Genomic DNA, 16941 nt, shown 5'->3' with positions numbered 1-16941 from the left:
GTTTTTTTCTTGTTCAGCCACAGACTACACTAAGTCACCCAATTCAAAGCAGAAAGCTGGCTTTTTGGTATTGTGCTAGAGAACGGCAGAATCCATAATCCAGTTAGCTTCCCTTATGAAACGCTACCAGTGATGACAAGTTTGAAATATGTAACAGCTCAATTATCCTGTTATGGTCAGGTGGCAAAGAGTTAAGAAAAGGAAATCAGAACACACTGCGACTCTCCTGGCTAGTTATTTGGAAGGCTGTTTTTTATATATATGGTGGGGTAAAAACCACCACAAATGAACCATATATCTGTAGATACGAAAATTGTTTAAAAAAATTGTTTGCTTTTTAAACTGTAAAATTAACTGTAGGATATCTGTCAGTCACACATGTATATATACACATGAGCTGACGGTTAAACCAATTAAATTTTTATGGCTTTTACTAGAGCTAGAAGTGCTAAGGGAAGAACAGGCAGATTCCACTTTAACTGGTTTATAAAATCAGCGACACAAAGTCTCATGTATCTTTCCAAAGCAAGAGGGAGAAATGCTTTGGGAAAATATGCATGGGGTTTGTCTCCCTTTAGTACATATGGAGGTGAGGAGTTCTAGAAAGTTTAATAGGCTTCAAGGCAAAACAGTTTTAACACATACCATCACTCCGGTTCCCTTTGCCAAGCATCTGATAATCTTTGTATATTAACAGCGAAAGCCCAAACTGTGGGATGAAGACTATTGGCTAAGGTCTGGAGGCCTAAATAGGTACAAATGGAGACTTCTCACCAGCTTCAAAGGGCAAAATCTATAGCCTAGATATGGCTGTCTGGTTACCAAGCACATTCTCACACACAGGAACCAACTTCAGAGAAAATGTGTAAGTTATACATAAAAATCTTCTCTGGGGTGGCCGGTTGCTCAGTGGTTAGAGCACAGTGCTCCTAACACCAAGGTCGCCAGTTCAATTCCCACATGGGCCAGTGAGCTGCGCCCTCCACAACTAGACTGAAAACAACGACTTGACTTGGAGTTGATGGGTCCTGGAAAAACACAGTTCCCCAATACATAAAAATAAAATAAAATAAAAATCTCTCTTTGGTGAATAAACTGAGCCCACCCTTAGAGGTAAGCGCTAACCAGAGAGCTGTCCAGTACTGGTTATGGCTAAGGAGCTGTCCAGTGAAGTGGCCCTTTATACTGGCCGGCCGCTATCAGTTCTGTTGGCAACGAGTTTCACAATGATTTTATCTTATTCTTGGAGAAGTTAATCTCTGATTTCTGCACTTTGACTAAAAATTGATAATGAAGGTTCACTAGTGTCATGATCCTTAATTCCCTTTGCGTTCCAGAACTGTGGAATATAAAAATGATTCAAAACCCTACCAATATCAACAACTTTACTTGATGGACAGGAAATGAGATCTTAAAACTCAAAAGCAATTATACATCAAAAACTAAATGATGAAAAGGTGAAAAGGACAAGAATATTTGGCAAGTGGGTTAAGCTCATTCAAAGTATTCCTAACAAGGACACATGTACAATTCTAGGCCTATTCAGTTCTTTTCCTCAAAATAAATATACATACACATAAAAAAGCTATTGCAATGAAACCTCTTCCAGACTGGTATTTCCTATTCCCCCTAGGACTGATTCCCAAATCTCCATATTGTGAAGTCAGTGGCCACGCCTCTGACTGGACTATGCCACCTTCTCACACTGAAAACCCCGAGGCCCATCTTCACACAAGCCTCTATGGAGGGGTCTACTGTCACTGGTAAGTCCCCCCATCCAAGTTACCCCACTGCCTGGCCCTAAAGATTTATAAGCTTAGAATAAATTCCCAATCACCACACATAAAACAAATACAAGGGCCCACTGCATTGCCACTAGATTTTGCTTCAGTCATAGCACCAACTACTTAATTACAATCACAGCTCTAAGAGTCGGTTGACAGAAATCCTATAAGCAGTTTCCTAGTGCATCTTACATCTTTGGTGTAGGGCAGGCGAAAGGGTCTGCAACATGTGATTGTCTCAAAGAACATTTTAAAGACAATCTGGCTAGCCTGTTGCTCTGAGCACCCTCTTGAAAACAGTGAACTGCAACTCCCGTCAACCATTTCCTAACTTTAGAAGATCATGATGGATCTATGCGACTTTCCATCACATTACTAGAGTCTCCGTAACACACACACACACACACACACACACACACACACACCACCCCGTAGCCAAAAGAAAGGATATGAAATAGGGTAGAAATGTCTCTAAGTGCCTCAAATTAAAATTTCAAAAACTCCTGAGATGTGAGCCTCCATTTTGATTGTGCTAAATGACTTGAATTTTGATGGAAAGAACAAGCTTTCAGAGAGTCAGACTTTAGACAAAATCATGTAACACTAGGTTCACAAATCACCCTTTCAAAGGTTATGTTTCAAACACACTGCAAACAGTAACCTGGAATTGGGAATTATCATACTCAAAATTCTTTTCCATAAAGCCAACATTTCAGATTCCTGCTAAGTACATAAGAGAGCAGGGATTTTTTTTTCCCCCAAAGAAAAAAAAATATCTAAAATCTATCCAGTAGGATTATTGCACCGTGGGGCCCACAGGACAGTGTCTTCCATGGCTAGTCCTCATACAAAAAAAGGCCACAATAAATACATCTACGTACTATGCCCCACTCTAACTTGACATGGTAAACACAAACATGACAAATCTTGTTTAAAAAAAGAAACTCCTGAGGAAAGAAAGGGATGGAAAACTCTACCAAGGCCACTTAAGTCAGAAACTGCAATTACTATTTCCATTGCCATGAAGGGCACTCACCAAAATAGACTGACGATGTCAAGCACCAAGATGAACCCGTGTGACAAGGTTCACACTTCAACATTTCACCCAGATCACAGCTCAGACTGAGTTTTAGAACTTCTAGTAGAAGCCGAGTTTAGAAGGGAAATAAACTGCTGGCGACCAGCCCATTAGCTGAACTTAAGTTCACCATTAGTCAGTAGGGGTTGAGGTGTGATCAATGAGATGCCAGCAAACCCAGTCTCTAGTAAATTCCAGTGTTTTAAGCCATTATTTTTCACTCACAGTTCTTGAAACGTCATCAAGACATTTGCAAATGGAATTAGTTTTCTTAAATCTGGGTAGCACCATGTTTCAATTGAATGTTAATTCCCCCATAATATCCCATCCAAGATATTTGCCAATCCACGCAGCAGCCTGTGATATACAAAGTAACCCAAGTTTTAAATCCTTTTGACTCATCCCTTTAAAATCTCAAATCCTAACCACACGCACAATAACACACCACTGTAGGAGATATTACTCCATTATTCTTCAATTTCCCGTTATAACTGATGGATCAGAATATACAGAGCACTGGGTGGAATTCCAAACACCAAACCATGCGGTCAGAAGTTTGTAAACTGACAACTGAATCAGCAAGCCATACCTGCCTATAGCACAGACGCAGCCAAAGTGTGAAGATGATCAGCTTTCAGCTGCACGGGTGGTGGGATTTCTCATGGCTTCTGCTGTTCAAAGCATTCACTCTCATTCTAAACTGGTATACTATACGGAAAACCATCAATTTTATTCCAGAATACATCATCTCAATGAGAATAAAAAGCTTTTGTATGCACATACTGCCAATACATTTAAAAAGGCCCAAAATTTAACAAATAGAATAGACAAATTCATCAGACAAGAGATCATAAATTACTTTGGCCGAAAAAAATCTTTAAAAAAAAATCTGGCTCAACATTCTGCTTGCAGGTTTCTACATATACTGTATTTGTGGTGAGTGTGTATATATAGCTTTTTTTTTTTTTTTTTTTAAAGGGAATGGAGTATGGTCTAGCCCACTTTTCCATGGTTATGTAGGAACTACAATGTTCTTTGCTAGCAAAACAAGAAGTGCAAGGTCTGCATTTCCACCAACTTGATGCAAAGCCCCAAGAGCTTCCTGCAAAGTAAAGCCGGCACGGAGAATCCGGTCAATGTCTGCGGCAGGAAAAATTAATGGTGGAAGAATGGAGGGACTTGAGGGATAGCTGGCAGGTCCTGCTTCCGGACAGACATCGTCTCTGGTCTCAGGCCTGTCTGTCACTGGGTTCTGCGTGCCCTGACCCAAATCTTTAACCAATACGAAATTTGACGACAAGGGTGTAGTTTGCTCCGAAGTCTGGTTGAGTGCATCCTCCTCACCTGCTAAACGTTTGGGTGAAATTTCTACACCTAAGGTGCAATGTAATTGATCTGACGTTTTGGCAGAGGCTCGAGTGACAGAACTGCTCCTGCTTACTGATTCCCTAGACTTGGGGACACCTTCCTTATCAGTTAATAGGCCATCACCTGAATCCTTGAAGTTAATACTTTCTACATCTTCTATTCCAGTGCCAGTTGAGGTGTTTGTTAATTTTTCTGTCTTCACTGATACAGATATGGCCTGATGAAAAGAGACCTGGGAACACTGTTCATTCTGGGTAGCTGGGAGATGCTTATTTTGGGTCCATCTTTCAGAAAGGTCCTCAACACCTGTTTGGCCCTCAGTTACCGTTTCTGATTGACAGGCAACTTCTTCAGATGTATTTTCTGAAGCTGGTTTACTACTAATGACCAAAAGTTCATGAAGTTCCTTCAAGGCTGCTGTTATGGATGAGCAAGATTCCTCTGCTGACTCCACAGAGGGCTGACAACTGCCATAAAGGCTTAAAGAGGGGGAGCCATTGCCATATGCTTTATTGGTTCCAGACATTTCAGCATTCCTTTCTGGGAGTTGCAAATTCTGAGTAGAAATGGAATTACTCAAAATTTCAGATGAAGGGGTACATTTTGATGTTTCTACTTCCATTAAAGGGTTATCTAAGGTGAGATCAGCTGCACCAATGTTCTTGACATTGGCATTCTGACTGCCTGCTGAATTAAGCACAGCCACTAGGGACTGTTCAACTATATCTACTTCCATAAATGTTTCGGAATTTGAGCAGTCAAAGCATCCTGAACGTAGAATATTTTTCTGTGTGTTTGGAAGGTCCACATTCTGCTGTAGCCTGTCTCCTTTCATTGCAGCTTCCACATCAACGCTTTTTGGTTGATTCTGTTGCCCTTCTCCATGAAGTTCAAGGTCCCCTGTGTTACAAAGATGTTCTTGGTCATGTGGAGCATTCTGTTGTACAACCTCATGCCGTCCGTTTCCTGGTTCTTCATGCTGAAGGCCATTCACTTGACGCAGATTCTGACATTCTGGATGCCAACCCTTTTCACCTAGGGCCCTCTGGGGTTCTTGCATCCTGGTAGTTGTGACAGACAAACTAGCTTCCTGTCTTGTGTGGAGATGAGACTTGAGGCCTTGGGTGCTTCTTTCAGCAGGAGATTTCTCCAGATTATCTGCAAGAATGGCTTCTTCGGATGAATTCTGCAAAGGCATAGCGGGACTCTGGTCTGCTAGAGAAGCACGATCAGAAAGGTCCTGTAGAGGAAGATGGTCTTCCTTTTCAGAGGCTATCTGGAAGTCAGCCGAAGCCTTCACAGCCTTCGCAGCCTTGGGTTCGATGCTGTCTGGGTCACTGGGCTTGATAGAGCAGACTGAAGCAGAGACAGAGTGAGCAAGACGCGCAGGATTACCAATCTCAGGACTCTGCCCTGGAGGACGGGCTGGATGGTTAAATCCATCTGAAGTTGGTAATGATGACATTCCCAGTGAGGTAGTTTCTTCACCGCTTTTCTCTACATGGAACACAAGGGAAAGGAAAAAAGATTAATTTGCAGGTTACAAAGGCCACCATATTATCAGAGGATACAAATCTGAACAGGATACAACAAAATCAGGTCCGTAAGCTTGGGTTTGTTTATATTCATAGACTCATACAAGAATCATTCCCACCGTGGTAGGCAATTTAACATCACAGCATCAAAATAAGAGGAAAGCAGGTTCTTAATAAAATGTGTGTATTGTAATTCAACATTTTAACTTAAATGCTATTAATAAACATCCACATAATGGCTGGGTTAGTGCCCAAGACTGAAGGACATTTATGTATCTTTATCTTCAGTGAGTTCAGAACCTCAAAATAGTTTCATGAAGTGTGTTCTCTCTACCACTTGCCCTAAAATCACCTGGGATGTCTGCTAAACATACAGATTCTGGGGCACCATCGTTGGGAGTAAACCTAGGAATCTGCATTTTCAATAAGCTCCTCAGGTGATTCTTAAGCACATTACAAATTCTGAAGCTCTCTGCATGAGAAGGGTTCTTATCACAATGCGTGCTTAGTGTTTCAAATGTGAACACTGAGGTTACAAAGGAGAAGTCTAAAACCAGGCATTATTTAGGACAGAGCGGGAATTATAAAGAGAAAGAAGAATATAATACTTGGGGACCTCCAGAAGACAGAGAAGCAAACATTCTACTTAATTTATTTCTACCTAAATGTCCTGAAAATCATGATAAAACTATGTGAGCATGACTCAGAGAACAAAAATATAGCTAAAGATCAAACAGAGTAAATCCCAATCATCATCTTACCAAATAATGAAGCTTTAAGAATGATTATCAGTTGCTTTATCTATCACACTAACATAGTATAGCTAAGTAAGAACATTTAAGTATTTTAAGGGCAGGGGAATGGGGGGTGGGAGGTTGTGTGGGCAGTGGAAGGAGATGGTTCATAATAGTTTTTCAATAGGCAATGATGATTTAGATCCATTGCAACTTACTGACAACTCACACAAGATGGCGGGCTTAAACGTCACCTCAGTGTAAACATCACAATGTCATTAAACATCAGTTTCAACTCCTTTTGCCACTGATCCAGTTAAAACGTAACCTCTATGCAATTATTATACGACTTTTAAAACTCAAAGGCTGGTCACAGAAATCATTTCCCAATTTGATCTATTAGGGCTGATGCTGAACGTTAGCCTCTGACATGGGGGCATGATCGTGACTTAATTAAGTCACAGAGCAACGCAGTTGCAATTCAAAGGGATCTCAATTATTCTAACCCAGCACTGAGGACCAGCATGGGATGATAAGGCATTATGTCAGGAAAGTCACTGACTCCTGTGAAATCATCTTATAGTTTACGGGTAAACGGGAAAACAGCATTTATCTCAGTGCAAACTACATCCATTTGCGTCTAAGACAGTTATTAGTTTTATTTCTCAATCCCTAAGGCTGACTCTGAAAGAGATTCAATTTTGAGTTAATGTGAACAGAAAAGACGCACTGCAGTGAAATATCCAGGCTAGCAGCATGGGGAGGGGTATGATAATGGCCTTCTGGCAACTGGTATGACAGTAACAACTGGGTGAGGTCAAGGTGAACACGGCCTCAATGGATTCTGTTCTCACTATGAAAGCAGAATCTAGTCCTGTAGCTGAGATGATCAGTTTCACTGGCCTAAGTCCTAAACATGGGGGAGGACTGGGTCAGTACTATAGGACAGGAGAAGAGGATGAGGACAATGGATATTAACAATAATTCAACTATGCTTGCTTTTAACCCATCCTTATGAGAAAAAGAAAGAAGAAATTAGGTGCTATGCATCTAATTACAACCAGCCTGCAAAACTCTATAAAGTCCTAGGTTGACAGTTGAAAGGACCGCCTTTCCTCCTCTTGATAAATCAGCCAATGTGCTCAGGCCGACATTCACCATATTTACACTACAGGACAATGGAAGCAGAGTGCCTCCTGTGGGAAACTTGTCGGGTGAGGGAGAGGGAAAACTACAGTCCTGCCTGTACTACTGACTCTGTGGCCCTGGGCAAGTCCCCCGGCCCAAGTTTCCATTCCTTCTTCACCATAAGGACATTTTCTGCCCCTCTGTAACTCCAGGTAGTTTTGGGCAGTAATGTGAAAAAAGAACTTCCAGTTTTTCAGAAGAAGGACTTAGGAAACCCCTGACAGCGTAGCTATCGCCAACAACCAAGTGTGTCTGCGATGCTGATATTCTTGGTTTGATATTTTCAATAGTCAGATGGATGCTGCTTTTACCAGCATTTCCCCACCTTGGACTGTTCTAATAATTGATAAAATATTTAAAAGGAAATTATGATTAGATATGTATGTATGCCAACATACAAACATATTTACAGGCTAGTTGTAACCAGATTAAACAAGGTGAAATGGTGAATGACAGACGCTATATTCCCAAACTGCTGCAGATACAGACTTGTAGACAACAGACGACTGGATGGAAGGCTTAAGGCGGTGTCTATAAATACCTGGTCTGGGGCCCACTCCAGCTGCAGTACACACACACTACATGCATCATGGCTTCTGACGCTCTGTTTGAATTAGGAAACAGACAAGCAAACTCGGGTTAACAATGCAAACCACACAGCATGCGGGGTTATAGTCTCCATTCCTTTGCCATCTTTAACATCAGGAACTGGTAGAGTCAAAGCTGGGGAATGTTTCTGTCGTTTGAATATCCAAAAGATTTGTTGGTTGCTTCAGTTCTCTCACAACACACAAAGTTAATGTGTCAACTTCAACAGATTTTCAATGGAACTTGAAAAGACATTAGTTTTACACACAGAGAATTCAGGGGCAAACGTGTGAGACAAGTGAAAAAAAGTCGACCCACAGACAGAATCACATGACACGGACATCTTATGGAGTAAAGGTGAACGAACACACGTAACAGTCACTTTCCAAATTTCTTTCTCAGTGGAGATTTCTTTTTAGAACAAAAACAAACCGAACCTGATTATCTAACCTGGCTTAGCTTCTTTATCTTTAAATCAGTTTTTAGAAAACGTATCACATACAGCCCCTACTCTGAATTATTTTTCAATTGATAGAAAAGATTAAGATACTTTGGTATAGAGTAGCAACCAAAGAAACTGTTTTTAGCAAAAATACTTTCACCTACTATGTCCGCAGTTTTGATTTTGATGATACTAGGAAGTCAATGTTCCAAACAAAGAGGACCTGCTGTTGCAGAATTACTTCATATTTAAACATCACAGAAATCAGCACAAGCCACTGTCAGTAACAAAATGTCACATGGGTGAAGAGCCATTTCCTTTTAATCTTTTAAAATTGACACATCGCCTTCACTATGCCTAAAAACATCTGTGCTTTCCATTTTCATCTCCTAAACTTTTTATTAAAAGAAGGTAATTAACCAAAGAGTAACTGTTATGAGGTTAGAAAACACTGCTACCATCAGCGAGTGCTTCTCAAAAGCACCAAACTGTGTGTGTGTGTGTGTGTGTGTGTGTGTGTGGTGGGGGAATAGATTTCATAAAATGATAATAGATCCCATTTTATTAATACATAGTAGCTGACAGGTTCTAAGACGATGTAAAACTTTCTAAGCAGGTATGTCAAACTTATTCAAGCTTGTCTTGCAGAGAAAACTAAAACTGTGAATTTATTCTCTCTCTGTCTGGTTGTTCAAAATTCTCCCCTTCCTACAAAAGACTTAAGCCACAACCCAAACTGTACTTTGTATGAAAAACTGAGCTAAAAGGTGGTGGTAGACTAGATTCTGAACAAGGCCAGCTTGGAAAATTCAACCTGCTACCCACGCCCATTCTAAAGAGGCTCCGGGTTAAACCATTGGATGGTCTCCATTAATAAACATGGGCAAAATCTGGCTGCTTATTTTTAAAGCTCTTAGCTTTTTTGTCTAGCAGAAAGCTATTCTCTGAACTTGTAGCTCTAATACATTTCACTACCAGAAAACACAATGTGTGATATTAGTCACTGATGAATAATCAGAGCTCAAGATTTTACAATAACCCAAACTTAAAAGTTAATTCTCTTCAGCTTCTAGAAAATGCATCCCAGAGTCATTGTTCTGGAAAATATGGGGAAAAATTACCCGTGGAAGTGGGATCTCAGCAAAACTGTGTCCTTCCATTGTACCCAGAAAACTTGGCTTGGGTCTTTAGATTTAAACAAGCTACAACAATTGAGACTTAGAAAAAAAAAAGTATTAGGTAGCTTCTTCTCAATAGCTTCCATACTATTCTAATTTGACCTAATGATACACTAGTGTGATCTCATTAATAGCATAAAAACTGTATTTTGCTTAATGTTCAATTATGCTTCTTATCGTTGCTTCTTCTGTCTTTGGTGACAGTACTTACAGTAGATATGAAAAAGGTTAGGGCTGCTTAGTCACATTGACAACGCTACTCTTCAATATAAATGAACCTAAGGAAAAGAAATTTTCAGGGAAATACTGTTAAACTCAACAGGAAGCGTCTACTTACTGTTATAATTTTCTCAAGGAAAACCAAAAAAAAGACAAGACTTTTTATTAGGAAGCCTACCAAAATGCGCCTGAGCAAGTAACGCCCCATCTATCTTGCACACAGCAATGAATTGCTGTTTCTTGATCGGTTGAACACGGAGTTGTTCTTTACTGTATTCAGAGATGGAAGGAGGTGGTAGAAGGACAAGGGAACACGTGTGACAGGACGATGAGACTGATGACGAACTGGAAAGGTCCCTATCCCCTGAGACTTGAACTTCACTGGCTTACCATCAATCACAAGAGTATTACTCGAGAGCCTGGACATTGCAAGTACCTGCATCCTGTACGGATTTTTGAAGGGCTTCTGCTAATTCTTGGTCTGCAATCTCCTCTGGCCTCACGTCCTCTCGGCCGGCCCCATATGCCAACCGGGCACACTCTGGTAACTCTCCCTCGGGAAGGAAGGTGGTCTGCGAGCCTGTGGTGCCAATCACCAGTACATTTTTCTTGAGGTCAATGGAACACTTAAGAGGAAGAAACCACAGACTGATGACAGCAGGTAAAACACCATGCAGAAAAATTATGATCCCGAATTTAAAACTCCATTCATAAAGAGCAACACTGACAGAGAGAGATGGCTCAAACGACCTTACCTAAAAGTATTTAAATGTTAACCTAGGTGACACTGCCTTTTAATTTAGAATTTTTTAAATACTTAAACTTTATAGCAAAATAATCTTTATTTGTCTAACAAAACATTTGTTCATTTCTGAGTTTAAATGTAGTACATGTTCATTGTACAAAATTTGGGAAAATGTCCGTCATAATCAGCAGCCCCACCTTTTACAAACATGACTTTTCCTTATAAAACTGAGACATACCATTTACACAGTTTTATATTTCACTTCTCGTTTACTGTGTAAAAGTATAGCTCATATTGAAACTCTATAATAATGGTTTCAAAAGTGGTACAGAGGCAAGGCAATGTCTACAAAAGTATTCTTTATTTCGTACTTATGTTATCCTCCTTTTCTGTGTGTTTTTATAACTTAATATAGGACAGTTACACGTACATATGCTTTGTATCTATAAAGTTGGTCTATACCGTGACTAAAAAATTAAGGAAAGATAGTGACAAAAAAGGTTTTATTTATACATGCATTCACTCATTCCTTCTACTTAAAATCCTGTACCCTGATTAGAACACCAATGTAATATATATTTTGCAGGAATTTAATATTAAAAAATTTTAAAGAGTATAAGTGACATAAAAAATATTGACTAGATATGACACCTTGCTGTGAAAAATTTGACTACCCAGTGGATATAGACGGATTGCTTCTTCACTGAGAGGAATTTATCTTAAACAAATTATTAGGCTTCAGAGTAGAAATATAAATATCACTGCAAATGAATAGTTACAAATCATTGTCCCTGTACTAAATAAACATTTCCATTCCCAACATCTTATGTATACCTTCTTCCTTAATCTCAAAGCTCTTCTTCCCAAGTATATTGTTTGACCAGTTACTAAGAACTTACTAAATTTACACTTGCGGTAAAACAGTGTGTTAATTACACTTCCCTACAAACCCATCAAAAAATTACTTGAGTTCTGATCAGAAACTAAAAATTACATAAGAGAACCAAATTGCCCATTATAATCTCAAAACAGATGGTATGATTTAAGATTCAGAGAGATTTCACAAAAACAGATTCTGTTTCTACTTATAATTTCAAACTTTGCATGACATCATCCATTAAGGACCTTTCCAGGTTTGAGGAGTCATGCTTCTTAGTTTCCAGTATACACAGCTGAGAGAAATGATGCAACAATCACCACATAACATACAAAAAGCCAATGCAAAAAGAAAGGAAAGCTCTTCATTACCTGATGTCGTTTCAGCATGTCCAGTCCCAGAAGCATGTCCATGGGCTGCTCCTCAAGTATAGAGAAGGAACACGCCAGGAAGTCTCCTTCAATTTGAACCTGAGCTAAAGCACATGGAGAAGAGGTTACTGATTTTTGTGGCAAAAGCCCCAGGCAAGCTTTGGAAATATCTATCATTCTGTGCCTTGCTTCTTGCAATCAGTCAAAGCCAAGGCAAAGTATGCAAACAGGTGAATTAACTATGAAAAGAAGATCCTATAAAACTAATCAGCTTATAAGCCAGTGAAGGCACCAGCTGGTAATGTGGATTAAAAAAGAAAGAGCCCAGTAAACTACCCACTTCCTATACACTTACAAAAGGTTTTCTAAAAGGGAAATAAAATAAGTATACTTTAAACCTTTTAAATTAGCCTCCAAAAAATCAACTGTTTATCATTACCTGTCATAATCAAGTTTCTATTTGCCAAACCAAAGACAGCACCAGGGCCTGTGCTTGCCTGGAGCCTCCTGCCTTGCCTCTTTCATCAATTACTCCTCTTTATACGTAAGAGTAAAAATTTTACTTTGTTACTAAGTATATCTTATAAACAGAAGAGTGTATGAAATATGTGTACAGTATAAAGCATAAGACAAACACCCACACATCTTTTCCACAAGTTAAATAGAAAAGTCAGAGCTCTCCTACATGTCCTACTGGTCACAACTTATTCTGTGCCTCCTCCCACCCTCCCCACGATCTTGCATTTTGTGTTAACTGTCCGCAGCTTTTCTTACAGTTCTTACCAGCTTTGTATGATTTCTAAGCAACACATTGTTTAGTTTTGTGTTTCTAAACTGTGACTTGCTCTTCTACTCGAAAAAAAAATTTTGAGCTACTTGATCCCTGCAGGCTGTATGTTTCACTTTACTTTCCCCGAGAGCACTGTCATGTCTAACACACCAGAACTGATGTGCCCATTCCGTTCCTGCAGGACTTTCCAGGTTGCTTCCAGCTTCTGCTGTCACAGCAGCGCTAACAGGACCGTTCTTGTACTTGTCGCCTGGTGTGCCAGGCGTTCCTCTAAGGTATGTTCTAAAAAGCGGAATTACTAGGTTCTATGGGATGTTGGGCTCAACTTTGCTTGATGATGTTGAATTATTTTCTAAAATGTTTCCAGCAGTGCATGAACGTTCCCATTGCTCCACATTCTCACCAACTCAATACTATTAGATTAAAATCTTGCTAATCTGGGAGTAATTTTGTGTTTCCCTGATTAATAATGAGGTTAGGCAACTTTTCATATACTTATTAGCCATTTGGGTTTCCTCTCGAACTGCTTCCGTAATTTTTTTATATTGTCTTTCTTACTGAGTTGGAGGAAAGACAAACACAGAATTTGTGTATATTCTGAATATGAATCCTTTATTAGTTATATGTATTACTAAAATTCTTTCCCAGCTTGTGTTTGCTCATTTTATGATATCTTTTGATGAAAAGTTCTTAATTGTCGCGTCCAGCATAACACGAGCTGTGGGAAGCGAGAAGGGCGGAGCAGGGCTGAGAAAAGACAGTAGTCAAGAATAGTGCGCAAGCGGGGCCAAGGGACTCACACCTCAATGACTGAACCCCAAATCGGGAAGGGACTCAAGCCTCCAGGACTGAGCCCTGAATCGGGCCAACGCATAGCTTTTATTGGTTAACTTCTAAGGCAGTAAAAGATTGTTAATCTCAAGATCTGTGTGTTAGTAGCCTGCTGGCTGTCTTTCCGAAAGTTCCCATTGTGTTCCAGCTTGTACTTTGCCTTCACACACACGCACAACTCCAAGGAATCCATTGAAGGGGAAGGACTGATATAATTCTATCGGGCCTCAGTTTGCTGAGGCACTCCCTTGTGAAATCCTGGGAAGAGCACGGGGGAACAAATGGCTTGGCAGCTGTAAGGCAACATATAATCTTAATGTGATTGAATTTATCAAATAACTTCCTTCCTGTCTTTGAAAGAACCCCTTCCCTATGCAAGATATTCTCTATTTTCTCCTGAAAGCTTTGACTTGACTTCCACATCTAGGTCTTTAATCAACCTTGAGTTGACTTTTGTGTGTGATGTGAAGCCGGCCGGGTTCAATTTCCAATTCATTTTTTCCACATGGATACCCAATTGCCCTAGCACCATTTCCTGAAACTTTCCCCATTGCTCTATACTTCCTCTTTTTATTTATCAAGTTTCACATAAGCATAATTTGTTTCTGTTCTAGTCCTTTCGTCTTGATATCTAGAAGGGGAAGTTATTCCGAGTATAATGACTACTTCTTCAATAAGCGTCCATATAAAATTTAAAATCACCAGGGGCGGCAGGCTGGCTCCGTGGTTAGAGCGTAGTGCTCATAACCCCAAGGTCACTAGTTCGATTCCCACATGGGCCAGTGAGCTGCGCCCTCCACAACTACATTGGAAACAACTTGACTTGGAGCTGATGGGTCCTGGAGAAACACACTGTTTCCCAATATTCTACCCACCCCCCACCAAAAAAATTAAAGTCAGCACATCAAGTCTCAAAAACCAAAACAAAAGAACCACCAACCTATTGGAATGCTGATGGTATTAACAAGGATTCTGTTGATGACTGTGGAAGAATTACCACCTTCAACATATTGAGTCTTCCTATCCATGGTACAGCTCTCCCTGTTTAGATTCCCTCATTGTTGTATGGTTTTCTTCATGCCTATCACAGTCAAAGTTGCACAATAGTATACAACTTGTCCAACCACAAGGAACCGGTACTATTTTTGTCTCCTCCTATTATTTTTTCACTTAAAACCATGAAAAGTCTAGGATTTTAGACTCTGAAGCAACCAATTTACCAATTTGTGCTATTCCTACCCAATTTCAATCCCACTACCCTGTTTCCTCACAAATAAGACCTAGATGGACCATCAGTTCTAATGTGTCTTTTGGAGCAAAAATCAACATAAGACCTGGTTTTATATTATATTATATCATACCTGGTCTTATATTATAGTAAAATAAGACCAGGTCTTACATTAATTTTGGCTCCAAAAGATGTATTAGAGCTGATGGTCCGGCTAAGTCTTATTTTCGGGAAAACACAGCACGTGTAGGGAAAGCATACGAGAATAAGGGATTCAAATTATCTTATTCTGTACAAATCAATCAAAGAGAAAATGGGAACTCTAGTAAATAGACACATATATCAAAAAGGAAAGGTACTCAGAAAATGATAAGACATTGAAGAAACTGAAGATGATACAAATAAATGGAAGCATACACCATGTTCATGGACAAGAAGAAGTAACATAGTTAAAATGTCCATACTATCCAAACCAATCTATAGATTCAATGCAATCCCTATCAAAATACCAATGGCATTTTTCACAGAAGTAGAACAAATAATCCTAAAATTTATATGGAACCATAAAAGACCTCAAAAAGCCATGGCAATCTTGAGAGAGAACAAAGTTGGAGGTATCATGCTACCTGATATCAAACTATACTACAAGGCCACAGTCATCAAAACATCAAGGTATTGGCTTAAAAAAGACACATAGATCAATGGCTCAGAATAGAGAGCCCAGAAATAAGCCCATGCCTATATGGTCATTTAACTTATGACAAAGGAGGCAAGAATATACAATGGAGTAAAGTCAGTCTATTCAATAAATGGCGCTGGGAAAAATGGACAGATACATGCAAAAAAAAAATTAAATTGGACAATCTTCTTACTCCATATACAAGAATAAACTCAAAATGGATTCAAGACTTAAATGTAAGACCTGAAACCATAAAATTCCTAGAAGAAAACAGGCAGCAAACTCTCCGACATTGCCTTTAGTGATATTTTTACTGATGTCTCCTCGGGCAAGAGAAACAAAAGAAAAAAATACACAAATGGGACTACATCAAATTAAAAAGTTTTTGCACAGCAAAGGAAACCATCAACAAAACAAAAAGACAGCCTACTGAATGGGAGAAGATATTTGCCAATGTTACATCTGATACGGGGTTAATATCCAAAGTTTAGAAAGACCTCACACAACTCAACACCAAAACAACAAATACAAGTTAAAAAATGGGCAAAGGGTCTGAATAGACATTTCTCCAAAGAGATGACCAACACACATATGAAAAGATGCTCAATTATCGCTAATCATCAGAGAAATGCAAATTAAAACTACAATGTGATACCATCTCACACCTGTCAGAATGGCTATCATCGATAAATCAAAAAACAAGCATTGGCGAGTGTGGAGAAAAGGGAACCCTTGTGCACTGTTGGTGGGACTGCAAATTGTTGCAGCCACTATGGAAAACAGTTTGGAAGTTCCTCAAAAATTTAAAAAAAAAAAAAAAAAAAAAAAAAAATTACCTTGTGACCCAGCAATTCCACTTCTGGGTATTTATCCAAAGAAATCCAAACACTAATCCGTAAAGATATATGTACCCCTGTGTTCACTGCAGCACTATTTAAAATAGCCAAGATACAGAAGCAACCTAAGTGTCCATCAGTAGACGACTGGATAAAGATGTGGTACATATAGACAATGGAATATTTATTACTCAGCCATTAAAAAAAAAAAAAAAAAGAAATCTTACCTTTTGCAACAACATGGATGGCCCTAGAGAGTATTATGCTAAGAGAAATAAGTCAGACAGAGAGAGACAAATACCATTTGATCTCACTTATATGTGGTATCTAAAGAACAACAACAACAAACAAAACCAAAAACCAAAAAACCAGAAACAGACTCTGACACAGAGAACTAATGGTTACCAGATGGGGGGGCTGGGGGGTGTGTGTGTGTTGGGAGCTGGATGAAAAAGGTGAAGGGATTAAGA

General features: G+C 39.4%; 1 protein-coding gene across 4 annotated transcripts in view; it reads right to left on the bottom strand.

Moving 5' to 3' along the window:
• Positions 1 to 3568: 3568 nt before the first annotated feature.
• Positions 3569 to 16941, bottom strand: part of LOC148755339 (protein DDI1 homolog 2) — a 35811-nt gene continuing 22438 nt past the window's right edge. The window contains exons 7-10 of one of the 4 annotated variants that reach the window (XM_088790171.1): positions 12108 to 12211; positions 10551 to 10740; positions 8229 to 8291; positions 3569 to 5727 (exon numbers count right to left, since the gene is read on the bottom strand). In XM_088790171.1, coding sequence (XP_088646297.1) covers positions 8275 to 8291; positions 10551 to 10740; positions 12108 to 12211 — 311 coding nt within the window. In that variant the 3' untranslated portion in view covers positions 3569 to 5727; positions 8229 to 8274. Of the gene's footprint in view, positions 5728 to 8228; positions 8292 to 10386; positions 10741 to 12107; positions 12212 to 16941 lie in introns of those variants that run through there. The other 3 variants (XM_088790168.1, XM_088790169.1, XM_088790170.1) reach the window with 3 other exon arrangements.

The sequence above is a fragment of the Rhinolophus sinicus genome, chromosome 14, assembly GCF_057876585.1.
Source record: "Rhinolophus sinicus isolate RSI-liver-muscle chromosome 14, RSI-T2T, whole genome shotgun sequence".
NCBI classification, from domain to species: Eukaryota; Metazoa; Chordata; class Mammalia; order Chiroptera; family Rhinolophidae; genus Rhinolophus; species Rhinolophus sinicus.
The sequence above is the reverse complement of the archived record's forward strand: the minus strand, read 5'-3'. Positions and strand labels throughout refer to the sequence as shown.